General features: G+C 46.1%; 1 protein-coding gene across 1 annotated transcript in view; it reads right to left on the bottom strand.

Moving 5' to 3' along the window:
- Positions 1 to 2287: 2287 nt before the first annotated feature.
- The window catches only part of PSD2 (pleckstrin and Sec7 domain containing 2), a 115751-nt gene continuing 106066 nt past the window's right edge, over positions 2288 to 11972 (bottom strand). Inside the window, exons 15-17 of the mRNA XM_043912944.1 lie at positions 11371 to 11515; positions 9873 to 10016; positions 2288 to 4455 (exon numbers count right to left, since the gene is read on the bottom strand). Coding sequence (XP_043768879.1) covers positions 4246 to 4455; positions 9873 to 10016; positions 11371 to 11515 — 499 coding nt within the window. The 3' untranslated portion in view covers positions 2288 to 4245. The remainder of the gene's footprint in view (positions 4456 to 9872; positions 10017 to 11370; positions 11516 to 11972) is intronic.

Genomic DNA, 11972 nt, shown 5'->3' with positions numbered 1-11972 from the left:
GATCTCAGGCATAGAGAAGGCAGATGGAGGTCCAGGGTGAGCCTTTTCTCCCTCATTGATTAATGTTACTACGTCAGTACCCAGCACTAGGAACCATTAGATTCCAACCAGACACAAAGGAGTCCGCTATCCAAAGAGTTCAGGTGGTTGCTGTGTGAGGGTGCACACAATGAGCCCAGAACTTGTGTTCAGAGACCTACCGATAGGAAGGATGGAGAGGCCTAGGGTTGAAACGGCTTGGGTATCAACAGGGCCTTAATTCACAAATTCCAGCTCTGCTGTGTGACTTCTCTAGGCTGCACTTTCCTCAGCTGGGAAATGGTGATGCTAATACCTACCTCAAAGCATTGCTGTAGAGATTATATAAAGCACCCAGGATTGCTTCTAGCATGTCATAAACGCCTATTAGTGGCAAATTTGATGATGGTGATGACCATATCCTGTGCTTTGCATTCTTGAGTCACACACAGAGTGGCAAAAACTGGATGAAGGGGAGATAATACAGAAAAGTAAAAAACTAGACATGTATTTATGTGGGGACACCGGGGTGGGGGGAGGACCTGTTACAAAGAAACAAAGAAAATTAATGAACTAAGTGCTATACAAACCTGCAAATCATTGACTTCTCCAGCCCCTATCTGATCTCATCCAGATCCTTGTGCTTTCTCTGAGTTTGCTATTGGCTTTAAAATATTCTGAGAGCCAGTCATATCTCTGTGTGATTTATGATCTGTATGAAAACCCAGAATAATTTTGAATGAACCTCTGGTGAGCCCATTGCCCTTTTCATGACCCAGTTTAATGTCCTTATTTGACCCTTCTGAGGGCCTGAGTCACCTACCTTCTAAATTTTCACTCAGAAACCACTTTCCTGACTCCAGTGAGCATACTGACCTCTTTATGACCCCAAGTAATTATGAATGACCTCTCTATGACCCCAACTAATTGTGACTGACCTCTCAGTGAACCCACTGCCCTGTTTATAACCCAGCTATGTGTCCTCATTTGACCTTTCTGAGGGCCTGAGTTACCTACCTTCTAAATTTTCACTCAGAAACCACTTTCCTGACTCCAGTGAGCACACTGACCTCTTTATGACCCCAAGTAATTATGAATGACCTCTCAGTGAACCCATTGACCTCTCTATGACCCCAACTAATTGTGACTGACCTCTCAGTGAACCCATTGCCCTGTTCATGACCCAGCTTCATGTCCTCATTTGACCTTTCTGAGGGCCCAAGTTACCTACCTTCTCAATGTTGACTCAGAAACCACTTCCCTGACTGAGTACACTGACCTATGACCCCAAGTAATTATGAATGACCTCTTGGTGAACCCACTGACCTCTCTATGACCTCAACTAATTATGAATGACCTCTCAATGAACCTATTGCCCTTTTCATGACCCAGCTTAGTACACTCGACCCTTCTGAGGGCCCTAAGTTTTACCTTCTAAATTTTTAATCAGAAACCACCTCCATGATTGCAGTAAATCCATCTTTCTCTATGTCACCCCAATTAATTCTGAATAACCTCTTGATAAACTCATTGACCTTCACATGATCCCACTTGGTACCTTCATTATCTGGTCTGAATTCTAAGATACCTGCTGAGAGTCTAAGGCAAGAATCTAATCAGTTTCCTTGACTCTTTATCCTATCAGCCACCTGTTCATTCACAGGTGTGAATGGAACCTAGGAGCAGGGGTGGCCAAAGAGGCCCCTTTTTCACTCTGCCTCTCCAGTTCCACTTTGGGGCATCTTTAAGTTATGGCCCACCAGGAAGAAGTATAGGCCTAAGAAGGGCCTTACTACTACCATCCTGTCCCCCAGGAGCACTTAGGACATTCAGGTGACTTCCTGAGTCAGTCTTCCCCACTCCTCCAATTCTTCTCTCGGCCAGGTCATTTTTGTGTTGTCTCCCCAGCCCTCCCAGAGTCCCAGATGGAAATGGTGACTGATCATCTCCCTCCCCATTAGACTGTGAGCCCCGTGTGGACAGGGATCTGGTCAATCCTTTTCTCACGATAGTATCCCCAGCACCCAGCACAATATGCAGCGCTGTTCATCTCACTGAATGAGTACGTGGAGGCTCAAGAGAGGCTGTCCTCAAGGGGCAGCCCCCAGGGGTCCCTGAGCCTGCAGCCACTTCCCAGGACCACCAGGTGGCGCATACCACTTATTGCATCTCACCTGCTGTCCAAGGCTCTGGATTTGGACAGTCCTGGAAAATGGACATATTAAGGGTAGAGGGAACATGTGGTCCATTGGAATGCAGAAAAAAAATATTAGAACTTTGCTTTAGATTTATTTTCATCTCATCTTTTTAAAATTTCTATTTTGTGTATGTTTTATAATGTACATAATATTTTAGTACAGTAGTACATGTATATAATTTACAATAAATAATTATACAATTAAGAAAGTGAACTAAAAGTTTTTCTTTAACTGATGGGAGGCACAACTAGTGCTCAGGGAAGCACACCTGTCTGCAGCGGACGGAGCCTGCTCCTCTGCTTTCACTCACCCACCCTCAAGAAGTGGAGGGTGGGAAGCAGACCCCAAACTCAAAGGATCTTTGAGACAGCATAGAGAAAAAGTACAGAGAGCTTTTTATGTTGCCACATTGCTCTTTCAATTTCACTTAAATGAACATTAACTTCCCCTCAGCAAAATGAAGGTGCCAGATGGTTTGGTTATAAAATACACTCAGCTGATCCAAATTAAATAATCTGGATTTAAATCACTACATCTCTCCACAGATTCACAGGTCCCTTGCATCAAACGTGAGTGGGCTTGTAAATGTCAGGTACTTAGTTTCAAGGTTGGCTTATCTTATTATCTAAATATATTACCACTGAGGTCAAACTGCTGGCCAAACTACAGTGATCTGTTTAAAAAATAGGATTTACTCATCACAGTTGCATTGAGGGTGCCATCACCCCCACCACTTGTCAGTCTGAGGAATGCAGGGCTTAAAACATGCTAGTCTGTGATCATCACATGGCAAATTATCCTTTCCAGACATGTCCTTAACTAGCATTTCTGAGTCACTCAAAGAGTGTAAGAAATATCAGCCTAACAATCAACAATTTGTCATTCCACATTTCCCCAAGACCAAGAATTAATGGCTTCCATAAGCTTCCCCCACCAAACATCTTTGGGTTTGTTGACAAGTGGCTATTTGCAAGGCAGAGTGTCTTTTATTCCTGTAGCAGTAGATCTGTACAAGAGGTCACCTCTGGGCCCAAGAGACCTGGCAGCACCAACATAAAGACCAAAATATAAGCAGGGCCACGGTCCCATCCCACTCATACCCCAGGACGCCTGTGGGACAGATGGGGCAGCACACACACACACTATTTATTCCAAAGCATTAACTGTAAGAGCAGTTTAAATCACAGGTCAGCCGGAAGAGGGGAAACAGGGAGAGAGGAGGTCACACTATCTCTATCTTCTCTTCCAGAGAGTCAGAGCCTCCAGGGGCCAAAGAGCAGCCCTCCTCACTAACAACTGTATCTGAGATAGGCTTTTCCATACCTCATTTCATCCTCTGATATCAGTTCCAAAACCTTCTCTAAAGGGGTAGTTTATATATGTATATAATTCTTATATATATACATTTATGTCCATATAAAAGAAAGCAGTAGTGGTCTTGATGGATGGAAGGTGAGGTGGACTTGAGTAGAGACAGCTTGGCACTGAGGGACAGGCCTGAGAGCTGGGTTATTGCCGGGCAAGGCAGGAGAACGGGGTGAAGTTCCCAACGCTGCTGAGTGGAGGGAGAAGAGGACAGTGCTGGTGGTCTGCAGACCTGCTGCTGGTCAACTCAGAGGAAGGAGGAGGGGTGGGAGTCCAAACTGAGACCTGGGGTTGAGACCTACCCTCAGAAACAAGGGAGATGAGGGGAGGAACTTGTGAGAAGAGGAGAGCCTGGGAAGCCAACCGCCCTGCTTCTCCAGTGAGATGGTGTCTAGAGCATGCACACAACTGGCCTACAAACTGAGGCTCCAGGGTGGAGAGGGAGGTGAGGGCTGGGGAGAGGCTCTCAGGCCCAGGGCAGCCCTAGGATACAAGATCGACACCATGAATAGCATCTCCATCTCCTTAGCCCGCAAGGCTCTCCACACCCCTCTGGCTGCCTAACAACTGTCTGGAGCTTGTCTGAGTGGCCCCTAGCTGGAATTGTGCTCACTGGCCCCTCCAGGGGCATTGCCTGACTCTGAGGCCTGCCCATCCTTGCCAGCTAAGTATCAGACCCAGTGGTATCCCTCGCGGCTTTGCTGCCAGTCACAGTTCCATGGCCCTGGCTGAGGGCAGGGCTTGAGTGTGTCTTGCGGAGTGAAGGGTCATCACCCTCCAGGGTGGCCATCCGGGCCTCGATCCGCTCCAGGTCATCAGAGCCCACTTTGATCTTCACAGCCAGGAGGTGGATATAGGTCTCATAACGGCTTTTCTGGGAAAAGAGCAGAGAAAGGCCAAAAACAAAGTCAAAAGATAAACAACAAATTGCAAAAAAAACAAAACATTTGTACCTTATACGACAAAAGACTCTCTCCTTGATATTTAGAGAGTTCTCACCAATCAGTAAAAGGAGATAAACAATTTTAAAAATGGGCAAAGGGCATGCACAGAAACTTAACTCATAATTTTAAAAATCAAAATTAATTGGCAATGACTTATTGGATATGATAGCAAAAGCATAGGCAATGAGAGTGAAAATAGACAAATGGGGTTTTATCAAAATTTAAAACACCTCTGTATCAAAGAACACAATCAATAGAATGAAAATGCAATCTACAGAATGGGAAAAATATTTGCAAATCATTAATCTAGTAAGGGTCTAGTATACAGAATATTAAAAGGGGGAAAAAAACTCCTAGAACTCAACAACAAAACACAGCCCAATTTCAAGATGTATAAAGGACTTGAATAGACATTTCACCACAGAAGATACACTAATGACCAATAAGTACAAAAAAGGATGCTCAGCATCATTTTGCTGCTGTTGTTCAGTTGCTAAGTCACGTCCAATTTTTACAACCCATGGACTGCAGCACACCAGGCTCCTCTGTCCTCTACAAACTTCTGGAGTTTACCCAAACTCATGTTCATTGAATCAATGATGCTATCTAACCATCTCATCCTCTGCCACCCCCTTCTCCTTTAGCCTTCCATCTTTCCCAGCATCAGAGTCTTTTTCAATGAGTCGGCCCTTCATATCTGGTGGCCAAAGTATTAGACTTCAGCTTCAGCAACAGTCCTTCCAGTGAATATCTGGGGTTGACTTCCTTTAAGATTGACTGGTTTGACCTCCTTGCAGTCCAAGGGACTTTCAAGAGTCTTCTCCAGCACCACAAGTCAAAAGCATCAATTCTTCAGCACTCAGCTTTCTTTATAGTCCAACTCTCAAATCCATACATGACTACTGGAAAAACCATAGCTTTGATTATACGGACTTTTGTCAGCAGAGTGATGTCTCTGCTTTTTAATATGCTGTCTAGGTTTGTCATGGCTTTAGCCAACATATTCAGTGATTTTGGAACCCAAGAAAATAAAATCTGTCACTGCTTCCACTTTTTCCCTTTCTATTTGCCATAAAGAGATGCAATTGAATGCCATGATCTTAGTGTTTTAAATGGTGAGTTTCAAGCCAGCTTTTTGACTCTTCTCTTTCATCCTCCTCAAGAAGCTCTTCAGTTCCTCTTCACTTTCTGCCATTAGAGTGGTAGAATATCTGAGGTATATGTATATATGCCAATATCTGAGGTTGTTGATATTTCTCCTGGAATTCTTGATTCCACCTTGTGATTCACCCAGCCTGGCATTTCACATGACGTACTCTGCATATAAGTTAAATAAGCAGGGTGACAATATACAGCCTTGACATACTCCTTTCCCAATGTGGAACCAGACAGTTCCATATCCGGTTCTAACTGTATCTTCTTGACTGGAATACAGTTTCTCAGGAGATAGGTAAGAATTTCCTCTATAAGAATTTTCCACAGTTTGCTGTGATCCACACAGTTTAACAAAGGTCCGTCTAATCAAGGCTATGGTTTTTCCAGTAGTCATGTATGGATGTGAGAGTTAGACTATAAAGAAAGCTGAGCACCGAAGAATTGATGCTTTTGAACGGTGGTGTTGGAGAAGACTCTTGAGGGTCCCTTGTTCAGTTGCTAAGTCACGAGATCCAACCAGTCCCTCCTAAAGGAGATCAGTCCTGGGTGTTCGTTGGAAGGACTGATGTTGAAGCTGAAACTCCAATATTTTGGCCACCTGATGAGAAGAGCTGACTCATTTGAAAAGACCCTGATGTTGGGAAAGATTGAAGGCAGGAAGAGAAGGGGGAAACAGAAGATGAGTTGGTTGGATGGCATCATTGACTCAACGGACGTGAGTTTGGGTAAACTCCGGGAGTTGGTGATGGACAGGGAGGCCTGGCATGCTGCAGTTCATGGGGTAGCAGAGTCGGACACGACTGAGCGACTGAACTGAACTGAACACGGTCTAAGGCTTTAGCATGGTCAATGAAGCAGAAGTAGATGTTTTTCTGGAACTCCCTTGCTTTCTCCATGATCCCGTAAATATTGACAATTTGATCTCTGGTTCCTCTGCCTCATCAAAATCCAGCTTGTATATTTGAAAATTCTCAGTTCACATACTGTTGAAGCCTAGCTTACAGAATTTTGAGCATAACCTTGCTAGCATGTGAAATGAGTGCAACTGTATGGTAGTTTGAACGTTTTTTGGCATTACCCTTCTTTGGGACTGGAATGAAAAATGACATTTTCCAGTCTTGTGGTTACTGCTGAGTTTTCCCAATTTGCTGACATATTGAGTGCAGCACCTTAACAACATCATCTTTTAGGATTTGAAATAGCTCAGCTGGAATTCTGTCATCTCCACCAGCTTTTTTCACAGTAATGCTTCCTAAGGCACACTGACATCACACTCCAGGATGTCTGACTCTAGGTGAGTGATCATACCATCATGGTTATCCAGCTCATTAAGACCTTTCTTGTATAGTTCTTCTGTATATTTTTGCCACCTCTTCTTAATCTCTTCTGCTTCCGTTAGGTCCTTACAATTTCTGTCCTTTATTGTGCCCATCTTTGCATGAAATATGTCACAACATGCATGAAATGTTTTCTTGGTATCTCTAATTTTCTTGAAGAGATCTCTAGTCTTTCCCATTCTATTATTTTCCTCTATTTCTTTGCATTGTTCATTTAAGAGGGTGTTCTTATCTCTCCTTGCTCCTCTCTGGAACTCTGCATTCAGTTGGGTGTATCTTTCCTTTTCTCCCTTGCCTTTCACTTATCTTTCCTCAGCTTTTTGTAAGGCCTCCTCAGACAATCACTTTGCCTTCTCACATTTCTTTTTTGGGGGGATGGCTTTGGTCACCACCTCCTGTACAGTGTTACGAACCTCTGTCCATAGTTCTTCAAGCACTCTGTGTACCAGATCTTATCCCTTGAATCTATTTGTCACCTCTACTGTATAATCATAAAGGATTTGATTTAGATCATACCTGAATGTCCTGGTAGTTTTCCCTACTTTCTTCAATTTAAGCCTGAACTTTGCAATAAGGAGTTCATGGTCTGAGCCTAGTCAGCACGAGGTTTTGTTCTTGCTGACTATATAGAGCTTCTCCATCAACATCATTATCCTTCAGGAAAATACAGACTGAAACCACAATGAGATTATCACCTCACATGCATTAAGTTAACCACTATCAAAAAAAAAAAACATAAAGTAACAAGTGTGTTGATAAAAATGTTGAAGAATTAAAATACAAGTACACAAAAAAAATTAAAAAAATAAAAAATAAAATAAAATAAAATAAAATACAAGTACACTATTGGTGGGAATGTAAATTGATACAGCTATTATGGAAAACAGTACAGTTATTCCTCGAAAACTGAAAGTAACATTACCATACAATTTAGCAATTCCACTTCCTTTTTTTTTTTTGCAATTCCACTTCTGGACATAAAAGCAGGAGTGAAAGCAGGATCTCAAAGAAACACTTGCACACCCATGTTCATGGCAGCATTATTAACAGTAGCCAAAAGATCAAAGCAACCCAAATGTGCAGCAGCCAATGAAAGGACAGACAAAACGTAGTATCCAAATACAACAGGAGAGCAAAAGGGAAAGAAATTCTGATACATGCTACAGTAGGGATGAAGCTTGAAGACCTTATGTCATGTGACACAGGCCAGTCACAAAAATATAAATTCTGTGGTTCCACTTGTATGAAGCACTTAGAGTAGTCACATTCATAGAGACAGAAAGTAGAACTGTGGTAGTCGAGGACTAGGGCCAGGAGGAAGGTGCTGAGGATTATGTTGTTCAATAGTTATAGAGTTTCAGTTTGGAAGATAAAGAAGTTCTAGAGATTAGTTGCCCAAGAATATGAAAAGACTTAACATTACTGAACTATAATACTTAAAATGTTCCTTAACCATTGATTACTTAACCTTAACCATGATAAATCTTAGCTATGCTTTTTAAATCACAATTGTTTTAAAAAATTTAAACCAATTTAAAACATCAATAAGATACCACTTGCTAAACCTATCAGATTAACGAAGACTATGTCCAGTGTTGATGAAGGTATGGAGGTGTGTTCATGAGCTATTAAAGGGACTGTAAATTGGTAAACAACTAGGAGGGAGGTTTGGCAGTGTCTGAGGTCTTGACTCAGAGCTTCGGGCCCTTGCTGCCGTCCTGGGAGAGGCAGGGACTAAGGGTCATAAGATTCTGTTCTCAACCAGCTCTGCCACAGAAACTGAAAAGCTCTTCATTTTGGACTCTACCTCCCCTACCATCCATCTGCCCTGCCACTTCACCCCCCAGTTAAGCCAGGCTGGGGGTGAGAAAGACCAGGGCTTTGGAGGCACAACCAGTTGCCTGGTTAGGATCCTGGCTCCTGCATTTAACTGTCTTGCCTCAGGCACATGATCCAATCTTTCCAAGCCTCAACTTCCCCATCTGTAAAATGAGGATAACAAACCCACATCATACAGTTGATATGAGGATTAAATCAGTCAACATAAGGGAAGTGAAGAGAATCATGCCTGGCAATCAGCATGGTTATTTTTTACCTTGCAGAAAGAGTGGATCTGAGAAGGCTTTCGAAAGCTATAAAGCATCATGTTTTTCCAAAAGGCAGGATTTATCTATCCGCTCTCCTCTACACCACAACAGAAAGTCAGCGTGGAAATCTAGAGACTGAGATGGGCGACTCCCTGCCCCTCCGCTCCAGGGACTTCCTCCTGGCTTGGTCTCGGCCTCTCTTGTATCTGTCTACCCCCATGTGCAAGTCAGTCCAAAATGGACAAGTGGTTCCTGCCTTCCTCCCGTCAGTCTGCCCTCATCCTTCATACAATGAAGGCAGAGCACTGTAGGGCAGAAGCAGGGTATGGGGCAGAGACACAACAGAAGAAAGGGAGAGCTCAGAAGGAGAGACCACGGTGCTCTGCTTGATAAACCCACTGAGAGAGGCACCTGAGATGTGGGGGGGGAGTCACATGGAGAAGGCTTGTGAGCTCTGTGGTTTGGTTGTAGAAGCTTCCCGAAAAGCTGGGCCTATGCGGAAATTGGAAGAGAGGCAGGGGCTTGAAGAAGGATGCAGAGGGCCAGGGAGGTCTCTGGTAGATAGAAGGTGAGGGCACAGTTGTCTGTGCTGCTGGGCTGTGCAGAGACTGGCCCACAGGTGACTGCAGTTCATGACCTCAGGGGAGCCCCCAAAGTGGAGTGCTCCCAAAGCAGGACTCCCTGACTGTGGAAAGATGTGGAAGGAGAAGCTGGCCTCTTCCTCCTGCCCCAGCCATGTCCTTCCAAATCCTCCTGTGATGGGCCCACCTCAAACGTGAGATAATGCTCCTTCAGCCGGTTCTCCTCAGCCTCCTTGGACTTGATGCCCCGCTCGACCGGGTGACACTTGTGCTCAGCCAGCTCTGCAGTCACCTGCCTCAGCTTATTCTCATGAGAGCGCAGCTGCTCCTCCTGCAAAGACAAGTCGTGGACGGTGAGGTCCCACCCTTGGGGGTCATAGGGGTGGGTCTCATCCAAAGGAGATCTGCTTCCCTAAGGGGAAACCGAGGCCTTGTCAGGGCCATCCAACACGCAGGGGCAGAGTCAGGTTTGCACCTGAATGAGTGCACCTCCACCGCCTTCCTTCGCCCCCTCCCACCATCAGCATCAGCTCCCCCCGGAGCCTCCCCAGCAGGCTCAGGAGATGCGAGGCCCTCACTTTCGTGTGTGCGCACTCCCTGACATAGACACACAATCACCGAGACTCAGCCCGGCTCCCCGGGCTTCATACGATGCACACAGCCTCTCATACTCATGTCCAGACACATCTGAGGGCCACAGACCCAGGATCACACCCAAAGACAGACAGAGACACTGTCACCACCAGACAAGTGAACAGGACACCCCCCGCCCCGCCAGAGGACAACCAGGCCCCTTTGTGCCTTATGGGCACTGGGCTGCATATGTGTATGTGTATGTGTGTGTACACACAAACATGCGTGTACTTGAATGGTAAGTGTGCCTGTGTGGGGAGCACCCAGAGTGCTGGCACAGCTGTGGACATAAGCAATAGCCCCAGGGGCTCCACAGAGAAGAGCCCAGACACTGGCCAATCAGGAAAAGGCCCTGACAGGATGGAAAGCATGGCGTTAACCCACTCTCCACCATGCAAGTGGTAGCCCAGCATTTATCCTCTCCTCTCAAAAAAATCCCTGAAAAATAGAGTACTGATGTGTGTGTGTGTGCACGTGTGCACTCAGTTGTGTCCAGCTCTTTGCAACCCCATGGACTGTAGCCCACCAGGTTCCTCTGCCCACAGGATTTTCCAGGCAAGACTACTGGAGTGGTTTGCCATTCCCTTCTCCAGGGGATCTTCCCAACCCAGGGATCAAAACCATGTCTCCTGCAGCTCCTGCAGTGGCAGGCAGATTCTTTACCACTGAGCCACCTGGAAAGCCCAGGAGATTTTTAAGGATTACAAAGAAACATGTAAGGGTAGATGAGGGAAGCAGCTAAATGAAGGTTTCTCCAAGTCTCGCCTGTCCCTCACTCCCCACAACACACACACTCACAACCATTCATGCCCAGACACACAGGACACCCACAGACCACACCACATCCAGAGGACACAGCACCATTGGCACACCCACACCACTGTGCGGGGTAAGACCTCAGTCTCCCCGTGTGTAAGTGGGGGTGTGGGTGGGGGGTGGAGGAGAGCATGTCTGCTCTTTCAGCTTGTCTCTCACCCCAGGACCAGGCACTGGGTAGGCACTCCTGAATGAGGGGCCGGGGGAGGTGGTGTCATTAGCCCAGGAGCTTGTACCTGGCAGAGGCGAGTGGTGCAGGAGGGCAGCAGAGGCCGACAGAACTTCTTCATGGAGCTGACAGCAGCGGGGAAGGAGGGCGCTGAGAAGATGGCAGCCACCAGGTTGATCCTCAGGATCCAGGACAGCATTTCCTCTTTGCTCCTGGGGACGGGAGGGGAGGGGAGGGCGCACCAGCTTCTCACAACAGGACTCCCTATCCCCCACCCAGCACCCAGCACCCAGCACAGAGAGAACACAAAGACCTCCATGTAGGTGGGCAAAGGGGTGAGGGAGGGTGGCAGGATGGGGGCTGATGGGCCTGGTCATGTCTGCATAGGGAGCTCCCTTCTGTCCCAGCTCCCAGACAAGACCTGGATTTCCGTGTGAAAATGAAGCTGCCCAGCCAGGTCCAGAGCTAACAGCCTGGAGCTAGTGAGTCTGAGACCAGCAGGGGAGGTCAGAGGCAGCTGGGCAACTGGTCACCCCGACTCTGCCCTCTCGGCCCTGCCCCACTGCCTGGCCTGGCACAGCCACTCCTATCCTCAGAGTTCACCTGCCAGTCTCCCCACTTTTAAGTTCATCTGACACATGAAACCCGAATCTCAAGTCACAGAAAGAT

The sequence above is a fragment of the Cervus elaphus genome, chromosome 9 (assembly GCF_910594005.1).
Source record: "Cervus elaphus chromosome 9, mCerEla1.1, whole genome shotgun sequence".
NCBI classification, from domain to species: domain Eukaryota; kingdom Metazoa; phylum Chordata; class Mammalia; order Artiodactyla; family Cervidae; genus Cervus; species Cervus elaphus.
Note: the sequence above shows the minus strand (reverse complement) of the source record. Positions and strands in the feature narration are given on the sequence as shown.